The 23,996-nt window shown below is 39.4% G+C and overlaps 1 protein-coding gene across 3 annotated transcripts in view; it reads left to right on the top strand.

Annotated features, from left to right (window-relative positions):
* LOC126267362 (dynein regulatory complex subunit 4-like) overlaps nucleotides 1-23,996 on the top strand; it is a 103,788-nt gene that overhangs the window by 25,896 nt on the left and 53,896 nt on the right. For all 3 annotated transcript variants that reach the window (XM_049972500.1, XM_049972503.1, XM_049972502.1), the window contains 6 exons: nucleotides 6,129-6,225; nucleotides 6,800-7,038; nucleotides 16,234-16,351; nucleotides 20,267-20,410; nucleotides 20,532-20,792; nucleotides 20,955-21,122. In XM_049972500.1, the coding sequence (XP_049828457.1) occupies nucleotides 6,223-6,225; nucleotides 6,800-7,038; nucleotides 16,234-16,351; nucleotides 20,267-20,410; nucleotides 20,532-20,792; nucleotides 20,955-21,122 (933 nt within the window). In that variant the 5' untranslated portion in view covers nucleotides 6,129-6,222. The remainder of the gene's footprint in view (nucleotides 1-6,128; nucleotides 6,226-6,799; nucleotides 7,039-16,233; nucleotides 16,352-20,266; nucleotides 20,411-20,531; nucleotides 20,793-20,954; nucleotides 21,123-23,996) is intronic.

The following is a 23,996-nucleotide window of genomic DNA, read 5'->3' as shown; positions in this document are numbered from 1 at the left end:
ATGACTGTCATCTCATAGAATTTGGTATATTGCTGGTGGTCTGTGTCTTCCTAACATGATATTTCAACAATGGAATTCAGCATCTTCATCAGATGTTTCCTGAGATAGGTTGCGTTTCTGACCAGGCTCCATATTTGTTCCTGGATGTTGCCTGGTGTTCACTATGCCATCTGTGTCCATTGTGGTTGTTTCTTATGGTGATATCCATCTCCAGGATTTCTCTCTTCTGTCTGCACCATTGCAGCTGTCTTCCATGGCGGCAGCCATCCCATGGTGTTCCATATTAGGTTTACATCCACCAGGCATGTTCCTAGCACTATTGTGACACTGTACATTTTCCTTGCACTGTTTGCGACTGTTGCAGTTTTCTCTCATGGCCATGCCATCCTCCTGGCATTCTGAATTCAGTATGTGTCTACAAGGTGTGCTTTCTGCAGCACCATGCTGCTGTTTGAGTTGCATATTGTGTCCACACATGCTGCAGCAATATCTTGTGGTGGTAGTTGCTCTCCGGTGTTTCGTATTATATGTGCTCCCAGGTTTTGTGCCTGAGGTGTCAGGTGATAGATGTTGTTCCGTATTTTGTTCTTGACCACTGTCCTGAGGAGGGAGTTGCTGCCTGGAGCCCTGTATGAGGTGTGATCCTGTTAATTATACCTCTTGTCATCTGAGGCTCATTACAGGTGTTTCTGTAGTGGTTCCAAAGTTGGATTCCATGCTGTACTGAGCCAGTGTCCTGCTTCTGGTTTATTAGCTTCTCCATCATCTGGATTTCAATAGATTCATTGATGACAGTTGCCCAGAATTTAGGTGTTTGAGCCAGGATCGTGGATTTGTAATAATTCATAGTGGGTCCAAGTTCCAGGCAATATTCTGCTATGCTGATTTAGTGGCCTGTTGTAACCTGGTAAGTGTTTAGTGTTCCTTATGTCTTATGTCCACACTTCTGGATGATTGACCAATGAAGACATGCCAAATTCATGAGGTATATTGTAAATACGAGATTTTCTTAACACTAGATCATCCTAGACCATTCTAAGGAGTGCATTGATCTTGCTGAGTGGGCAGAACACACTTTTAATTTTGTGTTTCCTCAAGATTTTGCTGATCTTAACAGATATATGCCCTTATACAGTAGAAGGGATTCCTTTCTGGTCTCTTCTGCTTGTTCCTCTTCCATTGTATCAAGTCATATTGTAGGATGTATTGCTTTGTGGATGGCCCTTGTTTAGTATCCACTAATTGTCTGGGCTTGAGAGTGTTGTGGCTTGGTGCACAAGTGTTCTGAGCAGCCCTTTCTTCTGCGGTGGGTGGTGGCAACTGTCTGCCTGTGGATATAAGTTGGTGCATGTTAGTTTCCTATATACACTGTGGCCAAATGTGCCATCTGCTTTGCTCTTCACTAGGACATCCAGGAATGGGAGTTGACCATCATTCTCTAGTTAACAGAATCTGGCCTCATAGGGGGCAACAGGTAGCAGTTACCTCCTTGGGAGACAGACACAATGGTCATGGATAAGATAGGGCACATCAACCATTTGAAACCATCAACATAACCTAGCAGAAGACATTGTACACGACACCAGACTGCAACTACCACCACAAGAGATTGCTGCAGCTGGTGCAGATGTAATATGCAACTGCAACAGGTGCCTGATGCTCTGGAAAGTGCACCTCACAGGTGCTTACCAAATCCAGAATGCCAAGAGGATGACATAGCCACAAGAGAAAGCTGAAATGGTCACAAACAGCATAAGGAACACCAACAGTATCACAACTATGGTGTCACCGCCAGACACAACACTTGCTAGGTGGTAGCCTTTAAATCGGCCGCAGTCCAGTAGTATAAGCGGGACCCGCGTGTCGCCACTATCAGTGATTGCAGACCGAGCGATGCCACATGGCAGGTCTAGAGAGATTTCCTAGCACTCACCCCAGTTGTACAGCCAACTTTGCTAGTGATGGTTCACTGCCTACTTACGTTCTCATTTGCCGAGAAGATAGTTTAGCACAGCCTTTAGCTACGTCATTTGCTATGACCTAGCAAGGCCCATTATCAGTTACTACTGATATTGTGAGCTATGTACCGTCAAGAGTGACGTTCGTCATTAATGGATTAAAGTTAAGTATTCCACCAGCTACATCCGTTTTTCTAAATTCTAATTTACTTGTCCTGTTCCAGACCTCACGCTAGCCTGCGTGAGCTAAAACGCATGCCTTTTGGCCTTCTCTAGTAACATGGTGTTGGCTCTCCTGCCAACCACAACAACAACAGTGTTAGGAATGTGCTTGGCAGGTACAGACCTAATACAGACTGTAGGATTCTGAACTAATATTCATTGATGTGATTCCACCCGCTTCAGTGATAGACAGTGATTCTACTGGTGTGACCAGGCCTGCTGGACCCATCACGCGTAAACAGCACACACACAATATGATGATCCAATGGAACAGTAATGGATGTTACTGTCACCTGTGGACAGAAATACAACTGATTTTCTCTTGATCTGCAATCTGTGTTGCTCTCCAAGAAACACATTTCACTGATGACTATTCCCGACATTTTGAGTTTACCATTCAGGCCGCCAGCACTGTACTGCTCTCAAGATGGCATCTAGAGGAATCTGGTTTGCACATATGTTGTCTGTACCATATTGGAAGTAATAGTCGCATGGGTGCAAATGACCCCTGTAGTCAGCATTTGTAATGTTTATTTATCTGCAGGTAGGTCACTTACTTAACTGGAGATGATCACTTTAATTCAACAACTCCCCCCACCCTCTTCCTTTTCTCCTTCTTGGGGTATCAGTGCACAGTTGTGGGGAAGTACTACTTTTTCTGGTAGAGGCTGTCTGATTGACCAGTTTCTTTCTTATCTTGATCTGTGTCTCTTCAATGATCCTACCAAATTATGTGCCACCCATGGCATCTTTTTGGCTATTGATCTTACAGTATCTTCACCCAATCTCACAGATTCACGATAATGGTCACTACATACTGATATTTGTGGCAGTGAACATTTTCCTATGATCCTGGCACTTCCTTCCCTCTGTCTGACAGACCAGTACCATAATAAGCACTGCAAAGAGCCAAGTGGTAGTTTTATACCTCTGTGGTCACCTTCACCCCCCTCTCTGTCAGATTACATTGGCAAAATTGCTGGAGACCAACACCACTGGAGTTGTTGTCTCCCTTTCTACAGGCCCCCTGCACAGCTGGCCAGTGCCATGGTGGACCAACAACATTGTAACAATTATCCAGGATTGCTGAAGAGTCTTGCATCATATCAAGCGACGTCGTTTACTGTCTACCCTCCTCACTTTTAAGCAACTTTCCACTAAGTTGCACTGTCTAATTAAAAGCAGTAAGGAGCAATGTGTGGTTCACGAGAGGAATAATCCACAACCAACCATCTCATTTGGTTAGAAATGGCAATCTGATATGTTTTTTCTAAATGCTAAGACTTCATTTAAGACTTTCCTAGCCTACATAAGGCATATAAAACCACTTTTTGCTGCCACATCTTACTTACCTCCATGACAGGATTTTGAGGCTTCCTACTGATTTTCATTTGCCAGTTCTTATCCCACTGATTGCTCTAGGTAGTTGGCACATCACTCATCTCCATGAGTCTAAGGGAATGGTGTTGCACAGGAATGTGTGCTGAATATCACACTCCTCGTTGCCATCAGAGGCTAGTGATCTATGTATCACTTTCTTTTTGAATACGAGGGACATTTGATCCCGTGACACCAGCCCTTTGGTGGAATTACCTGTTGGAATACAGCTCAAGGTCCTTTGCTGGGATCTCCACGTGACCTGTGACCTATTTAAAATGTGCTCCCCATGTTTCCCTGTTCCTCCTCCGCCCTTCCCCCTTGGTTAGTACCCAGGCCACTAATTAGGACTGATCTATCTATTTCAAACTCCTAAAGTTTTGTCATCCTCGTGACCTTTCAGCATCTATTCCTTTCAGTTATTCAGTAGTATCAGGATGCTATTGTCATTTACACTGATGGCTCTAAAACCATGGATGGCACTGCATATGCTTTTACATCTGCTGCTGGTCAGGAATGGCATTTGTTGCTAGGAACATTTAGTGTTTTTATGGTGGAGCTGACAGTCATTAACAGAGCCCTATTTTTTATCAAGTCTGTCTCCATAGCTCAGTGGTCACCATAGATGGCTGCCATGTGGAAGACCCAGGTTTGAGTCCCTCTACTGCCAAGGATTTTTCCTTGGTGGGAGGACCGGTATGTGGTGCAATCAACCTTGCGAGACAAATTGTGGAGCTACTTGACCAAATAATAGTGGCTCCAGAGTCTGGAAGGTCTGCAAAATGTCTGGCAGAGCTTTGCAAGACAAAGGATGACACAGAAGGTGGTAAACATCCTTAGGGCCTTCATGACCTGACGAGGAGATGTCTTTTCTTTTCTTTCTTTCTTTCTTTCTTTTTTTTCCCCCAGAAAAACAATATTTATAATGACTCAATCAACAGTCCCCAGACCACTGATGGATGTAACTCTTGTCACCCAGTGATATCTGCTATGATATCTGCTACTCATGACCTTCTCTCTGTCCATAGTTGGAGCGTCTGCTCAATTGTCTGCCTTTGAGTCCCAAGTCATATTGGTATCATAGGTAACGAACTGGTCAACCATCTGGCTAGAGAAACAATTACCTGCACCATGTTTGCTCTACTAATGTCAGTCATGGATTTGTGGATGCAAAAAGATATTGGTTCGATCAGAGGTGAAACAAAATCTGTTACACTACCACCCCTCTAATAAACTCTGCACTATCAAGGTGACTACTGCTACATGGTGCTTCTCCTCCCATTCCTCCTGGAAAGAATCCACCATCCTATTTTCATCCACATTGGTCATACCACACTAAGCCATAGTTTTATTTTATGTAACAAGTCTCCTCCACATTGCAGTTGCAGAGCCTAACCGACAGTAGCTCTTGTCCCGGTGGAATGACCTTTCCTTATGGCCCTCCACACTAAGCATGGTTCTCCAAATTTTTTGCTCTAATATTGGTGGAGGACTCATGGACAGTTGAACTGGTTCTTTGTTTTCTCCATGAAAGTGGTTTTTATTCTTAGTGCAAGGAGAGGGCAGTTGAGGTTGGAGCTTCTCCCACAGCTTGTAGGGCCTGGGGTCATTCAGCTCCTATTAGCACTTGAAAATGATTTTACTGTAGACTGAAACTACCCACTGATAACTAAGCAAATCAATTACTATTGTATTTGTTTGGAAGTTCAGATAACAATTTTTTCTGAACTACAAGAGACATTTGTTGTTTGAAATTATTGTAACAAGTTATATTTTTGGGACTTACACCTACTGTATTCAGGATAAGACAAAATTGAGAAAAGAACTGTAAACCACATCAATTGCTAAAGAAGTAGCAAAAACTGAAATTAGTGTCAGTTCATGACACCCTTCATCTAATTGCATACTGAATATTATTTAATGACAGAGGAAAGAAAAACTGTTTTGTTATCTATTCCATGCAAATAACAGTGTATAAAAGCACTCTGTCTTCAGTCCACAAATGGCCCATTGGGACCATCCGACTGCTGTGTCATTCTCAGCTGAGGGTGCGAATAGGGAGGGTTTGTGGTCTGCACACTGCTGTCCCAGTTGTTATGATGGTTTTATATGACTGGAGCCGCTACTGTTCAGTTGAGTAGCTCCTCAATTGGCAACACGAGGCTGAGTGCACCCTGGAAAACGGCAACAACACATGGCGGCCCAGATGGTCACCCATCCAAATGCCGGCCATAGCCGACAGCACTTAACTTCGGTGATATGAAAGGAATGAGTGTATCCACTGTGGCAAGACTGTTAGCAAATAACAGTGTATACCATTTTCCATAATGTCCTGAATCTCTTTTTCTAGTAAGTTAAAGCACCACAAAAAATAAATAAATATTATTTATTGTTATAATGTTCCAAGTGCTAGCAAAAAGATCAGCTCAGATACTACTTTAACACTCTGTACTTCATATCATCAAACTCTAACTATTCTACATCATATATGATTCAATATTATTAATCGGTAATTGATAAAGAAGGCATGTATGAATAAATAATAAAAGCTATTATTTTTCTCATTTTCAGTAATGTAACATGCACAATTGACAACAGCAGAGACTTAGATGTAGTCTGAAGAGTTGATTCACCAACATTTCTCAGCATCTGAAAAGATCTAAACATGGTAAGTTCTGAAAAAAGTAATGAAGTCATGTTTAAATACAGAAATGAATGCCATTGGGTGCTTTGTTTCTATTGTTACTTGACTGTAGTATAATTTCTGTAGAGTATTATGTAAAATAAGGGAAAGGTAGCCACTCACCTATAGTGACATGTGGTGCATAGAAACACATGAAAGAAAACATTATTCACACTATCTTTTGAGCTCTTCCTCTTTCTCTAGCAAAAATACACTCATTTACATACACAACCACACAGACAAATACACATTCCATACCCAATGCTATGGGAGTATGTCTTTGTGCTTATAAGTGGTTTTGTATGTAAACAAGTGTATTTTTGCTAGAGAGATACCAAAAGGTCAAAAGCTAGTTCAAGTGTTTTTAAGTGCCACATTTCAGTTTGCTATAAGGTGAGTGGTTGCCTTTGCTTTATTTTACATATCACTCCACCCAGGAATTTCTGTTGTTATTGTAAATTGTGTAATATCTTGTGTATAGAATAATTTTGTCTCTCTCAACATTTATTTACAATGTGTTTCTCACTGATTTTTTGTTGTGAATTCTTTTTACTTCTAGCCTCCAAAAAAGAAAGGTGGAGGTAAAGGTGGCAAGAAAGATGGGGGAGGTTACATTGTGGATGGTGTGTCAACAACTGAGATGACACATGAACAACTACAAGAATTTGCTCAGAGACTGAAGGAAGAAATTGACAGAGAGCGAGAAGAAAGAAATTATTTCCAGCTTGAACGTGATAAGTTACAGACATTTTGGGAGATAACTCGTCAACAGTTAGAAGAAACTCGTGCAGAATTAAGGTATCTAAGCACTGAAGATAAGTAGCTTCCACAGACACTTATTGTTATGTGCAATAACTTATATTTACTTGATTTCAATATCAAAGTAATCATTTGTTATCCATCCTTTCTCAATAGTTTACTATTCTAGATAGACGTTATCCATTTTAGGATGTCATATAGCTTGTCTACTATAATTATTTGTTTGAATGTATAATTATTTGTTTGAATGTGCCTCTGATCTGAAATATGGATTAAAAATCTCTGGTCATTAAATTTCGCAAGGAAGGATTGCAAATAATGAAATTTTACTTATTGCCCATATAAATTACAACAAGAAGCACATGTGATTAACTTTTTAGATCATTTGGGAGTATAGAGGGTGCAAAGTTAAGTATGCAAATCTGCATACCTGACTGGGTACTAACTGGGATGGATATCAAGTCAAACTGAACTTGTATAACAGATATGGGTACATCCATGTTGCTTCAACTCAGTATGAGAGGCCATCAGTTGTAGTGGTTGGTGAGTATAGGTATGCCAGTCTACCTGCAATCATGACAAGATGTGTTCAGTATATGAGAAATATGGAAAACATGCTGTATAGGGCAAAATTCAGATGCCTTCTGTATCCAAATAGGGCACAACATCATGGGTGATACATAGTCTTGCGTTGTATTGTTAAAAGATAACACCGTAGAGACCTTGAAGGTAGGACACAGCCACTGGCCTTAACATGTCACAAATGTAATGAGTACCATCCAAATTATCAGCTTTGTGAACGAGAGGAGACTGTGTTATGTAACCAATGGCAAACCACTCCATCAAGCTGTATCAGTGCTGGGCTATACGTACCAATGACATCAACTTCTTGTAGAATCTCAGAATATATTTTGAGCTGAAACATAATGAGATACCTTGAACAGAGTGACCTCGTCCATGCCAACCGGCATGGATTCTGAAAACATTGATCATGTGAAACCCAATTCACACTTTTCTCACATGACATACTGGCAGCTTTGGATCAAGGTAGTTGGGTAGCCACAGTATTTCTTGACTTTTGAAAAGCATTTGACCAAGTACCACAGCTACAGTTATTGTGAAAAGTACGATCATATGGGATGTTAAGTGAAATTTGTGACTGGATTGAGGACTTTTTGTTAGGGTGGACACAGCATGTTATCTTGGGTAGAGAGTCATCGTCAAATGTAGAAGTAACTTCGGGTATGCTCCAGGGAAGTGTGTTGGGACCATTGCTGTTCATATTGTATATTAATGAGCTTGCACACAATATTAATAGAACTCTCACTCACTGGTCATACCGGACTCAAGAGTCCATTACCGCAGCAGCATATTTTCGCCATCTGTCCCTGTCTTGGGCTGTTTCCTTCCATTCACCTTCAACACCTAGGCTCCTCAAATCAGCCTTCATATTGTCCTCCCATGTACGCCTCGGTCTCCCCACAGGATGTTTTCCCTCTAAGTGCCCTACCAGTGCTCTGCGTGCTGCCTTGCCTCATCCATTCGTGCTATGTGACCCGCCCATTGTAGCCTATGTGATTTAATAATACTAATTATGTCAGGGTTTGAATAGAGTTCGTGAACCTCTTTGTTATGCAGTTTTTGCCACTCTCCGCTAATGTCATTCTTTAGCCTTCATATTGTCCTCCCATCTACGCCTTGGTCTACCCACAGGATGTTTTCCCTCTAAGTGCCCTACCAGTGCTCTGCGTGCTGCCTTGCCTCATCGATTCTTGCTATGTAGCCGACGTGATTTAATAATACTGATTATGTCAGGGCTTGAATAGAGTTTGTGAACCTGTTTGTTATGCAGTTTTTGCCACTCTTCGCTAATGTCATCCTTTTTTGCTCTGAAAATTTTCCTCAAAATTTTGTTTTCAAATACTTGAAACAGCTTTTCATTTTGCACAGTGAGAGACCAAGTCTCACACCCATACGGCATAACTGGTAGAATAATAGTTTTGTATATTCTAATCTTTAATTTCGAAGGCAATGTCTATGATGAGAGTAATCTGTCCAGTGAGAAGTAGCATGCATTTCCCACTCGTAATCTCTTCTTCAGTTCGGATTCAGTCTCATTTCTCGAAGTGATGTCCACGCCTAGATACTTAAATGTGTTCACTTTTTCAAACTGCATGTCTCCAACTCTTAACATTTCCTGATCTACTGCTGTTGGCACTCTAGTAGTAACCAGGTATTTAGTTTTGTCTTCACTTATCCATAGACCTACATATTCACTAGCCTTGATTGACACATTTGCATTTGCTGTTACAGATTGTTTCCTATCGCTAATGATGTTTAGATCATCTGCATACCCTAATATCTTAATATTTCCATTTAACTCCACATCCTCTGAATTATCTGCTGCCATTCATACAATATATTCTAGGACTAAATTAAAAAGTAGCAGAGACAGGGCATCTCCCTACTTAAGTCCGTTCTTTATTACAAATTCTTCTGACTCCAATTTCCCCACACACACTTGAAGAGTGGCAGGAGTAGATTCTGATCCCAATTTTTAAGAAGGGCAACAAAATGAATTGTAGTAATTATAGAGGGATATTGCTATTACCAGTATGTTCCAAAATTTTCTCGAATATTCTGCTAAGCAGGCTTACACTATATGCAGATGAAATTGTGGGGGATTACCAAGCTGGCTTTTAGAGGAACATATCAACTATAGACCAAACATTCAACCTGTGTCAAATTTTGAAAAGAAATGGGAATACAATAAACCAGTTCATAATTTTTCATAGATTTTACAAAAGTATATGATTCAGTATTGCAATCAAATATTAATAGAAACCACATGTTTTTTGTGGACAATGCAGTTACTTATAATGACGTCCTGCCTGAAAGAACCTGCACAAATATTCAGTTAGAATTTGATAAGATTTTAAAGTGGTCCAAAGATTGGCAACGTGCTTTAAATGTTTAAAACTGTGCACTTCACACAATGAACAAATATAGTATCCTGTGACTATAATATCAGAGAGTCACTGTTGGAATCAGACTAATCATAGAAATACCTGGGTGTAACACTTTGAAAGGAAATGAAATGGAATGATCACATAGGCTCAGTTGTGGGTAAAGCAGGTGGTAGAGTTCGCTTTATTGGTAGAACACTGAGGAAGTGCAGTCAATCTGCAAGGGAGATTGCTTACAAATCACTCATGCAAAGGGTTCTAAAATATTGCTGAAGTGTGTGGGACTCACATGAAATAGGACTAACAGGGGATATTGAATGCATACAGAGAAGGGCAGCACAAATGGTCACAGAATTATTTGATCCATTGGAAAGTATCACAGAGATACTGGTGGACTCTAAACAATTACTCTAGGAACATACTGCAACCCCCTACTTATCACTCGCATAGCAATCTTGAGGAGAAGATTAGAATAGTTACAGCACACAGATGCATTCAAACAATAATTCTTCACATGCTAGAGTGAGTAGAACGAAAAGAAACCCTAATAACTCGTACAATGGGTCTTACCCCTGTCACGCACATCACGGTGGTTTGAGAGTATAGACATAGATGTAGATACAAACTGGCAATGTCTGCTCTTTGGATCCTCCACATATGGGTATGTCCATTGTTATGCTGTACACAGAATTGAGATGTGTCTGAAAAGAGGATGTACTGCCACTCCAGTATCCAGCATTGTAGTTGGATGCAACACTGTTGGCATGCCTCTCTCTGTTGCCACATCAAGAAAGGCTTCAACATTGGTCCCTGTGCTGACATTCAGTAGTGCTCCAGATGTCATTGCACATCCATACATCTGTATGAATACTTTTCTTATCTTGTTGCAAACATGCCATTTCCAGCCTCAAGGTACATGGTGGCATCTTTTGCATGATGTTGAGCATGTCCCTTCTGAAACCATTGATTCCATTTTCTCTTGAAAGTCGTGGTATAGTGACCAATGCTAGCAGCAATATCTCTGAACTATAAAACGTTGTCTTGATAGGTCATGATCCTGCTCCTATTGAATTCCAACACATGCTGTTCTTACAAGGGGCATAACATGACTCACAAACAAATTACATCCAAATGTGATTTCTGAATTAGAAACCCTTTGCTTTCCACACATACAGATTGTGGATACTGTTGCTTGTATGCATTGCATGCAGCCACACTGAAAAGGTATGCATTTACATATCTAAGCTTGTAGTACACCTCATGCCAGTTTGACATTTGGTGCATGGCACCTTTGTGATGTTGCAACTTTATTGGCCAGCAGTGTAATTCACAAAAATAACAGGGGTGGAAAAACAAAATCTACATTATGTGCAGAATCCCCATTTTTGCTGATGACACTAAGTACTTTGTACATGAAAAGTAGTTGAAATGTCTTCTGGATACCCCCTTATGCTACACAATTTTTGTTGTTTTTAATGTGATGAACTGACACTATAGTAAACATCTCTGGCATGTTACTGTAGAATTTGTCACAAATGCACATTAAATGCAGATCCTTGCGTTTCACATTTGTATTTACGTGTATAAGCTGTTGTATTGTATTTTCTTCATGTCAGAGTGAAATCACAGGTTTTAGGTAAATTTGTTTCTAAAAGCTGGATCTTAAAATTTTATGTAAAATTTAAATGTGCATATGTGCATTTTGTGGTCATTGAACCAGAAAATAAAATAAATAACTTATTAAAGTATTCAGAGAATAGGATGCACATTTTCTTAGCTGGATGTAGGAAACAAGTTTTACTTTGTACCAGAGTGATTTGCTAATGTGATTTTGTCAGTAATCAAGCTAACATCTAAATTTGAATCATTGTTTTAAGAATATGCATGTTCTTTCTTTATTCTGCTAGGTGTATCTTGTCCATCTGCTTTATATGATTAGAGAGTTAGGTGTTAAACTTGTGTCAACATGCAGTTCATTCAGTGACAGGCAAAGGTCATTATAACATTGGCTGAAGCTTCAGTGCTTGTCTCTTGTACTTTTCACATGTAAAGCACTTATCTTTAAAGATACCAGCAATTATTATCTTTATCAAATGTGCCTCAGGAATCTTGGTTAATGTTGCTCAACTTAATTACTTGTTTAAGTTAGTCCCTGTAACATATTGCAAGTGTGCCATGAAATCTGTAATCACAGCACAGTTGATTTTAACACAGGTAGCAAAGAAGCCTGGTTGCACTCTCAACCATGTTAGCTAATATTTAACAATAGTGGTTTCATAGCTGTTAATTTGAGCTCTTTCTGCAACTTGCATATTAGTGATGTTTTCCTTCCACTTGATCAAGTTTCAGCTGGTGGTAGCTCTCAAGCTTTTTGATATCTTGGGAGGGCTGTCTTTCACATTTGTGTAATGATGATGACATAAGAACAACCCTGCACATCATGATTTCTGAGTATATAATCTGTTCCTTATTCCAGAGGAGCCAGTACTTCAGTTCACAAAACAAAGCATGAGCTATGCAAATCCTTTTCTCCACTTCTGGTTCACTGTATCATACGAGACACTTAGGTAGAGAAATTAGCCACTTATTCCAGAGCTGTAGACTGACTGCTCTTGGTGTAGGCTGTGTTAGTAGCATACTTTGTGAATCTTAATGGTGAGCCCACATTGCTCATAAGCATTCTTGTGGTGGTTTACTGCCACTTTTAACTTTTTAAAATTATGGTAAGTATTGCAGAGCTATCTGTGTAATGCAACTCAGTCTTTTTGTGACTCTGATTAGTTTTCTGGAGTGGAGCTAAATAAGCAAAAAGCAATAAGCTCTTGTCAAGGGCACTAAAAAGAAAAAATTAAGCACGGTCAAACATCAGTTCAGGAATGTGAAGATACATTTGTTCGAACCACTGACATGTCATTATTGTCAGTTGAGTTGGTGAAATTGTCCACAATTTTCAGTTTTCTAGATAAGCAGCTTTATTCCTTTATAAATTCTGTGTGTGTTTGCTGTCAGATTGTCTTTAGAGCTATCGAGTCTTCTGTTGCCACTATTAAGCCTTATTATTCTTGTTTCTGTCTGAAATTTGTACAGGTTCTGGATCTTGAAGTAGCTCTCTGTTTCAAAGGGATAAGACCCAAAAGTTATATAGTGTTGTTATCAAATGCCATCTATTTATTTTACTTTATTATCAAAATCAGAGGTTTCCTACATGAGTTTGTGTTAGTGTTTCAATAATGTTCCTTTTCTTTATACACTGATAATGACTCTACTGCTTCCATAAGTAAAATGTTATCCCTTTTCAGTTCATTTTTCCTTCTGACAATGGTACTGGTATGTGGGATATTTGATTTCCCCGTATTTATCATCACATTATATTTGGGGGGCATCCCTGATCCACCACCAGAGCATGTGACCTCTGTAGATTACAGGTGCCCATAAAGATAAATCTTCCTCATCATAGTTTCAGTACAATCAATGAAAAGGATCATTGCTACTCACCATATAGGGGAGATGCTGAGACACACATAGACAAAAAGACTGTCAGAAAATGAGCTTTCAACTAAGAATGCATTTTTAGAAATAGACAACTCTCTCTCTCTCTCTCTCTCTCTCTCTCTCTCTCTCTCTCTCTCTCTCTCAAGCAAATGCAACTCACACACACATGACCATAGTCTCTGGCCACTGAAGCCAGACTGTACGCATCAGTACATGATGGGAGAGGCAAATGGGTGATGGGGGTAAGGAGAAGGCTGGGGCAGGGAGGGGGAGGGATAGCAGGGTAGGGATGGGAGACAGTAAAGTGCTGTGTGTGGGAGCTTACAGGGATGAGGTGAAGAGAGGGAAGGGCAGCTAGGTGGAGTTTGGAGGTTGGATGGAGGGGATGGGGGGCAGTGGAAAAAGGAGAGAAGTAGAAAGACTAAGGATTCATTGGTGGAAAAGTGAAGTGCTTGAATGGGAGCAAGGAAGGGGCTAGATGAGTAGGGATAATGAGGCCAGGAGGGTTACAGCGATGTAGGGTATATTGAAGGGAGAGTTCCTACCTGTGCAATTTAGAAAAGCTGGTGTTGGTGGGAAGGATCCTGCCGGTGAAGCAGTCCCTGAAATGAAGAACATTGTGTTGGGTAGCATGCTCAGCATCAGGGTGTTCCAGCTGTTTCTTGGCCACAGTTTGTCAGTGGCCATTCACGCCGGCAAACAGGTTGTTGGTTGTCGTGCACATGTAGAATGCAACACAGTGGTTGTGTTTTAGCTTGTGAATCACATGACTGGTTTCACAGTTACCCCTGCCTTTGATGGGATAGGTGATGCTAGTGACCAGACTGGAGTAGGTAGTGATGGGAGGGAACAAGACTTGCATCTAGGCCTATTACAGGGATATGAGCCATTAGGCAAGGGGTTGGGAGCAGGGGTTGTGTAGGGATGGATGAGGATAGAGGATATTGTGTAGGTTTGGTGGGCAGTGGAGTACCACTGTGGGAGTGATGGGAAGGATAGGCAGTGTAGGGCATTCCTCATTTCAAAATATGACAAGAGGTAGTTGAAACCCTGGTGAAGAATGTGATTCAGTTGCTCCAGTCCTAGGTGGTACTGAATCATGAGGTGAGTGCCCCTCTGTGACTGGATGTTGGGACTTCTGGAGGTGGTGGTTGGTTGGAGAGATACGGCAAGGGAGATCTGTTTTTCTGCAAGTTGGGAGGGTAATTACAGCCTGTGAAGACCTCAGTAATACCCTTGGTATATTTTGAGAGTGACAAGTTGTCACTACAGATGCAATGGTGGCTAGGCTGTATGGAAGGGAGTTCTTGGTATGGAATGAGTGGAGGGATTTGGGGTGATGTCGAGGCAAGGTTCACGGTTAAGAAATTCTGGAAAATTAACAGTGGATGATTTTAGGGCACTGTTGTGGATCACAGTTGGATAGAGGAGTGAACTGAGTCAGGTAGGGTTCAACATTGGTCTTTGGTTGAGTCTGTTTGGTAGGGTTGGTGGCAAAAAAGTGTTTGCAATGTAGGGACCAGGAGAAGGAAAGAAGGTCTTTAACAAGTCCTGCATGATTGAATTTGGGAGTGAGACAAAAGTTGAGGCTTTTGGAAAGGACTGGTAATTTTGCAGGGCTATCCATCCTGGATTTTCTATTGTTTTATTTTTTCATTACAATCTTCTGGATGTATTCAAGACATTTTTATTTCTGATGGGGCAGTTGAAGTGACCAAATTGCTTTCCATTGTTCCCTTTTCCAGTCATAGTTGAATTAGCATTCCACATAGTTTGCATGAGCCTGTTTATATTGGTTAACAATTTGGAAACGATCGAATAAACACTAATAGAGCATAGGAGTTAGTAAAAAGTGTATGTGTTTCTGTACAGAATCTTCATCACTGTATTCCTGCCCATTTAGAGGACCACAGTAGACTGTAGCACTTGATGTAACATGTCTTGCATTCATAGTAGTTGTATTTACATATTGGGAACAATAAATGGATGAAATGGTCCACCAAGTTATGATATGACATTAAAGTTGTAATGTGGATTGAATGATCAGTGGGAAATTATACTCCTGGAAAAATAGTCTACAACACAAGAATTGCAATACAATATTTTTCTCTGTCACAGTATGTGATTTCTTCATTACCTGTTGAGACAAGATGTCTTTTGCCCCTTTTTTGTGATAAAATACTTCATCTTTCCTCTTTCTTAACATTTACGTTTGTCCTGTATGGCTTAGCACCTTGTGATGGAAGTTCTTCCTTTGCATCATTATTTAATGTTCCCTGATATGTTGATTTTCTGTGTTATGGCTAGAACATCCATGCATCATATCTAACTAAATTTTTATTTTTATTCAGTTTTTATTTTTTTATCTTCAGGTAAAAGTTCATAAGTGATTTGGGTGTCCTGCATTTACATGATCTTGTCTTACTTTTTTTATTGTTACAGTACTGAAAATGATTTGTTATTTTATGAGCTCCTTTTAGGTATTTTAGAACTTTTGAGGTTTTTCAGTTTTGTTTTTCGAAACTAAAGCAAGTTCCCCTATATTTCCAGACTGTTAATTACTAACCTTATTTATGACAAGTAAAAGAAAGTTTACTACTAATAAAATGTGTTTGCTGAGAAAGAGATGTCCTGTTTGGATTAATTTATTTGACTGATTTCATACTGAGAGTTGACTGACTGATTGTAGTGTTCTCCAGCCAAATATTGCCATCTGTTTAGTGCTGTCATTCACTTTAAGTAAGTACTAGTGTCATCCTTTTTCCTGTCTTTTCAGAAATAAGGATCGAGAAATTGAAGAAGCTGAGGAGAAGCATCAGACTGAAATAAAAATTTACAAACAAAAAGTTAAACATCTTCTTTATGAACACCAGAATAATTTGGCAGAATACAAGGTAAGTGGTAAATGTTATCTAAAGTTGACTGTTCACAGAAACGAGCTCTATAATCAGCAGCAGATGTCTCCTTGAACAGAAACAGCCTTGATGGCTTTAAATGATGTGCCAACACGTAACTTGGAAGAAAATTTTTTATTACCATACATTAAAGATCATGAATAACGAGAACACATATAATGCATATTGACTAGTAGCAAGTGTGTCCAGAGCCATTTGTCAGAAACTCCCAAAACTGTTCTGCTGTTCACTACTGTTGTTCTTCCAGCTGAAAATGCCAAATGACTTTACATTTTAAAAGCTTACAGTTGCATTGTACAGTCTTAAAGATCAATAACAGCCCCAGTGTCTTTGTTGATTGAATATCTGTTTAGACAACTTGCTATTACTATGTGAGTCTAGGTATACATCTGGATATGACATTGCTGCGGCTCTGTGCATTGTTGTTGTTGTTCCATGTCAGATTTTCCATTGTTTGGTAAGACTGGGATGAATACATAAGCAAGAAATGCTGTGTAATTGACTAATATGTTGTTTTATTATTACATATTTTTAGTTTACAAGTTTAAAAAAATGAACATAACACAAAGTTCATGATATTCTTTAAAAAACTCATAACCTGACATATGTTGATGTTCAGATTGGTCAAGCTTGACATACTGTTGCCATTTTTTGTCTTTATTCAGCATTATATTCTTCGGCTACAAGCACAAAAAATTTCCGTATGATTTAATTGCATACCAGACTTTTATGGCAATGCAAACTGAAGTTTCTAGAAGGACTTTTTTATTGCTAAATGTATGTGTGTACCTACTTGTCTATGTGTAAATTGTCTAAAAAAGACACTGTGTCTGTTTTTACCAGGGGCTGTGGAATGAATATGAAATTTAAGTTATTTGGTGATGTGACTGTGTATACTAGTATCTAAGATGTGGCAAAGGGTACATTGAGAACATGTAAAAGTTAGAGATGTAACAAATGGTTAAATAAACAATACACTGATCTTGTCAAAAGCTGAGAAGTGATTTCTTCTTTTCTTTCTTAGCCACACTGGAACATCTCCTAAATTCCTGGCCCCTCTGAATCTCAGCTAACTCTGTGATTACATAATCCGTCGCAAAGCACCATTGTGGCCTTTTGACCTTGGCTGCTGATAACAGTACAGCTTACATGGGCCCTTGATCTTCCAGGTCCATGTACGGGATAACAACTCACGCAACATCTGAAATTATTCTAAGTCCATTACCTGCTACTTATGTCATCCAATTGGTGCTCTCCTATGTATAGAAGAAACAACAAACAAAGAGATCTAAAAAATAAACAAATGCATCAGAGTAATGGATTTGCTAAATTACAATTTTTACCTCCATAGGGGCTGAAATAATTACTGAATGAACATTACATAGACCAAAACACAGTAACAAATAACAAATATTGACATGCCTTGGACCTGCAAAACATGAAATAAAACAGATATTAGTAAAATGAACACCTGTGGTTCATGGTATAAATAATAGCAGCCTATGTTATACTCTGATCTCCGCCACCAATTCGTACATAGTGTTCAGTTATTGTATTCCACTGACAAATGAACAGAAAATCACTGATTACTTCATGGGGGTAAAAAAATGTAGCCATAAAAAATTCTATCTAAAGCACATTACTTGCAATACCATAAAAAAACCATCATGCATATTAGATCAGCACTTACTGGACATGATGGCATCACAGTCCAAATGATGAAGCTTATTATTGTCCTGCTACTGACCACCGTAACAAATATTTTCAACCAGACCTTAAGCACAAGTGTTTTCCTGGAGGCCTGGAAAAAGAGACTAGTTAAACCACTACCTTAAAAGAATGTTGCCTCAGAACCCTCTGATTACCGACCTGTTGGCATTGTTACTGCTTTGTTCCAAAATCTTAGAATATATAGTCCATGACCATCGAACAAAGTGCCTAACTACACACAACCTACCAGATGAATACCAATCAGGTTTCTGTAACTATCTTAGCACACCATCTGCCTTAATGAAGGCAACAAATGATCTGAAGCTTGCCATGGATGCACAAAAGGCAAGTATCATGTGTCTCTTAGACTTCAACAGAGCCTTTGACACTGTTGACTTTTAGCATATTACTTGCCACACTTGGTAGCCTAAATTTCTTGTGAAATGTGTTGCATTGATTTCCGTCATACCTGACATCTTATCAGCAATGCATTTCCTCCACCATAAAGTCACAATGGAGGCAAGAGGGTCAGGCATCCTCCCCATAGTTGAATATTAAGTACTATAATCTTTTCATTGTATTTTGTCCTACTGCAAATATCACTTGTCTGCTGATGACCTCCAGTTGCAAAACAAATAAACTTGAGGACAGCTATTGAGAATCTGAGTACCGCCCCGTGTGCCCTATCAAAATGGAAACAGGATATGGGATTAAAGCCCAACCCATCCAAAACCCCCTTGGTACTGGTTGGTCATTCTAGGTTCATTAACCTGAAATATCAGGAATCCCTACCATCTTGCTAAATGGGAAAGTTATCAACTTCTCTCCCTCAGCAAAGTATCTAGGAGTAGTAATAGTTGAAAATCTGAATTGGATTGAGCACGTAACTGCACTGTACAAGAAGCCATCAACATCTTTTGATGCTCTGCAAAAATATAAAAAGTTCTTCCCTCTTGACCTGAGAGAAAACTTGTACAAACAATTTTACTCCCAATTATTGAGTACAGCGATGTTATGCTGCAGGGCCTTTATCAGGAAAGCTCATGGCACCTGGAACTAATTATGAATGTCTGTGTTCATTATATCTGTGATGTTCAACTCTTTGATCATATTTCACCATCATATGAGTAGCTGTCCTGACTGCGGGAGATTTCCATACACTCAGTCTTCTCTACTCTCTTATCAACAGACACTGTCCCTCATATCTCTCATGATTCTTAATGCTCTTCTATTGACAACATGACAGGAACACTCTTTCCCATCATATCAAAATCCTTTTTGTCCCACTCAAAGTCATTCTCAGCAGCAGGAGCCTGACGTTGACATAACCTCACACATTATATTAGAGAACTGAGTAACATGTCCAGCTTCAGAAGACAGTTAAAACATACATGCTAAAGCAACAATAAGGATCACCATTGTCTCTGTACACACTCATTACTCTTCACATCCTTCTTTTGGTCCATATCTTCTTCACTTCCTAGTATTCTTAGATGGTACAGTCACCTTAATTTTCCTTTCCCCAGGACTCGCTGTATCAGAAAACATCTATTTTATACATATACAAATTCTTTTTATATCTGCCACCACCATCATAATCATTATTATTATTATTATTATTATTGTTATTATTATTATTATTATTATTACTACTATTAGTATTATCGAGCGAGGTGGGGCAGTGGTTAGACATTGGACTCGCATTTGGGAGGACGACAGTTCAATCCCGCGTCCAGCCATCCTGATTTAGGTTTTCCATGATTTCCCTCAATCACTCCAGCCAAATGGTGGGATGGTTCCTCTGAAAGGGCATAGCCGACTTCCTTCCCCATCCTTCTCTAATCTGATGAGACCTATGACCTTGCTGTCTGGTGTCCTTCCCCAACCCAACCCAACCCCAACTATTAGTATTAATATTACTATTACTGTTATCTCTGTTAGTGACATCAGCTGCAGGAGTGCAAGTACTGCCTATATTAACTTTATTTGTTCATTTACTCACATTGACACTTCAGACACTAAAATAATTTTAATACTACTTTTAATATTAAAATTGTTATTTCTTAGGTAACTATGATGTGGTGAAAACCTGGTCTGATGTAAGAGAGGGCCTGATGGTCCTAAACAGATTAGATTAAGTAAATAAATAAATAAATTAGAACCTCTCTGATTCCCTGTTGACAGGCAGAGAGCATGGTTTCTCTCAGAATGGCACAAGATGATTATACTGATCAAGAAATGGAGTTATTGGCAGACAAGAAAGACTTGAAGAGCCGTCTGAGGGATCAGGAACTGGCACATCAAGAAGAAATGAGAAATGTCAAACTGGTAGGGGGCTGTTTTGTTCGTATTTTGATATCACTGATTACTTGCTTCAGAGTTATTTGTTAGTGCATTTGTAGATTGTGACCTCAGATTATAATCTGCACATTTTTGTTTCCATTTGCAGGAGCACAGTGAAGCGCTTAGTAAGGCAAGAGAAAAATTTGAGTCAGAAGCTCGAGAAATAGAATCAAAGTATGAAAGAAAACTTGTTACCCAACGGAATGATATATGCATGAAGTATGACATGGAACTCAAAGAGCTGGAAGAAAGAAAAAATAAACACATTACTGAACTTATGAAAAATCATGAGAAAGCATTCTCTGAAATAAAGAGCTATTACAATGATATTACCTTAAATAATTTGACCCTTATAGCAAGCCTTAAGGTATTGCTGTGATTTTATTGTTGTCTTTATAGGACAGAGTCACTAATATTAAGAAATTTTGGAAAAAACACACCATGTTAATTTGTGTATGCATGTGTAATGTACAAAGTATAATTCCATGTAAGTGTGACCAAAATGGAGAATGTGTAACAATTATTGCAGGAACAAATGGAGGAAACAAAGGAACATGAAGACCGTATGGAAAAAGAGCTACGTGAACTTAAAAATGAAAACAAAAGATTAGTGCAACCTTTCGAGGAAGCTCAAGCTACTGTTGCAGATCTGACACGAAAAATGCAGACCTGTGAAAAGGACAAAGAATCCTTAATGGTAAGACGTAGAAAGGATTTAAGATTACTTATAGTATATATTTTTTTAGAACATCTTACTGTAAAATCTGTCTGAAGTGGAATTATTTGGCTTCATTATAATTTTTGGCGTTGCAGAGATTTGAAGCTTACACTGATTTATTCTAAAATATACATTTAACCATGAATGGAATTCTGTTGTGGAGTGCAATACATTGTTTTTGTGGACTTCAGTCGAAAGATGGATATGACGAAACTCTCCAGGTTGCTCTATCCTGTGTAAGCCTCTTCATCTTTAGATGTGCAACCTACATCCATTTGAATCTTCTCATTATATTCCTCTCTTGGTCTCCCGCTACAATTTTTATTCCCTCATTTCCCTCCATTACTAATTTATGATTCCTGATGTCTCAAAATGTGTCCTATCAACTGATCCCTCCCTTTGATCAGATGGTGCAACAAAAGTCATTGCTCCCCAATTTTATTCAGTATCTCCATAGTAGTTAAGTGATCTGCCCACATAATCTTCAGAATTCCATAGCACCACATTTCAAAAGCTTCTCACTCTTGTCTGGCTAATTATTGTCCACATTTCACTTTCATACAAGTCTACATCTAGACAAGTAGCTTCAGAAAAGATATTCTAACACTTAAATTTATCTTAGATGTTAACAAATTTCTCTTTTTCAGAAATTATTTCCTTGTACTATAGCCAGTGTGCATTTTACAAACTCATCACACTGAACATCATCAATTAATTTGCTATCAAAAATGGCAGAACACATCTACTACTTTTAGTGTCTGGCTTCTGTACAAGTTATAAATAACCTTTCACTTTTTGTATTTTGAGACTTTCAGAATACATTTCAACTAAGCTTTAAGTCTATAAATGATAAAACCATAGGTTTGCATATCTTTAGACCATCTTGTAAGGTAAGATGTAGGGTCAATGTTTTATTGCATCTTCCTACATTTCTCCAGAACCCAAACTGATATTTCAGGAGGTAAGCTTTAACCAGTTGTTCCATTCTTCTATCAATAATTCATGTCAGTATTTTGTAACTATGACTTGTTAAACTGGAAGTTTAATATTGACACCTGTCAGCACCTGATTTCTTTGGAATTTGAATTATTACATTCATTTTGATGTCTGAGGGTATTTCACCTGTCTCATATATCTTGCACACCAAATGCAATAGTTTTGTCATGATTGGCTTTTCCACTGATATCAGTAGTTCTGAGGGAATATCATCCACTTCTGTTGCCTTGTTTCAGCGTGTTCTGTCAAATTCTTCCCGCATTATCATATCTCCCATATCATCTTCATCTACTCCCTCTTGTGTAACACAATATCAGAAGTAACACCAACTAAGTTTCATTCTGCTTCCACATGAAGAGATTCACAATAACGCTGACTGAAGGATGGAATGGTACAAAGTCTGAGAATCGCAGAACACATCAATATACAGTCTTATAGGTGAGCATACAATTAGTATGAAAACATACTTGAGGCTGAGGGCCCAGCACACCTGGCATATATTGGGCTGTTGTGCACACAGCACAGAACTTGCTGCACTGCCTGTCCATGTTACAAGGCAACCTCTCGAGGCCAGCTGTGGAGACACTTGTGTCGTGCACTGATGGAATATGCACACTCACACTCCAGGGTTACTACACTCCTTCCCCCTTGGGGAAATGTGTTCACTATGGAGATGTCAATGTCTTCATCAGTAGGTAACAACTATTGGAGAGGGGGCATTCTGGCACTGGAGAATATGGTCTGAAATGGCACAGGTGTGTACAGGCATTGCCACTTCTGTGTGAGAGTCCATAAGGGAGCACTGGTGCTGTATCCATGTCCATGTAGACACTCAGCAATACAAGGCAGATCCCAGCAGGTGGCTGGGCATTGGCTAGAGCAGATGAAGTCGCGTATGAGGCTGGCAACTGTGAAGCAGCTCTGGAGGGCTATGGTTCCCGACTGGAGTGAACCTAATGAGCTCAAGAACCTACCAAGGGCTTCCTTGGGAGAAGATTCAGTGGTGTATTTTTTTTTAAATCTGGGTTTTGAATGTCTGGACCAGCCACTCCACCTCTCCATTGGACTGAGGATGAAAGGGAGGGGCCATAACATACTGGATGGCACTCTTTGTACAAAAATCTTAAAAGTGTTGAGACACAAAGTGTGGGCTTTTGTTCACTAAAGCATATACAACAGTCCTTCTGAGAAAAATATCTTTGAGAGGTCTGTGACCTTAGCTGCTGTAGATGTGGATGGGGAACAAACCAAATCAGGAAATTTTGAGAAAACATCAACTACTAAACGACTACAAGGCAAAAGGGGAAATAGACTGACAAAATCAGCATGAATACCTGCGGAGGTGCACTGGGGGAGGGGCAGAAGGGGGGCTGGCCTTGGCAAAAGAGAGGCCCATGGTGCCTTTTGATGGATGGTGCACTGTGGACAGGCTGTCACAATGTGTGTGATCTGATTATCAGCACCAGGCCATAACACATGGCAGCAGGCCAGCAGTTATGCATGAGAGACACTTCAATGTTCCAGGTGGAGTACTTGCATGACGTCGTGCTGCAGTGTGGATGGGATCACTATCCTGGCTGCCTACTCTTTGTGTGAATTGTTGCTTATTTGTCTCATAACATACATATTTGATTCAGATACAGGATAGATGTCAAAATTGCGGTAAAATTTCACCATGAACACAGAACAGCTGACGTTAACAAACAGCATAATAATAATAATACAATTTTGTTACATATACATACAGTAAAATCTAACACTTAATTACTCCTTGCTCTAATTATCATTTCATCTTCTATGAATTCCTCTACTGAATAGTAGCATTCCTCCCACGGAATCTGCTGTAGTCTTATTTTT

Source organism: Schistocerca gregaria, chromosome 4, assembly GCF_023897955.1.
Source record: "Schistocerca gregaria isolate iqSchGreg1 chromosome 4, iqSchGreg1.2, whole genome shotgun sequence".
In the NCBI taxonomy this organism is placed as follows: Eukaryota; Metazoa; Arthropoda; class Insecta; order Orthoptera; family Acrididae; genus Schistocerca; species Schistocerca gregaria.
Note: the sequence above shows the minus strand (reverse complement) of the source record. Positions and strands in the feature narration are given on the sequence as shown.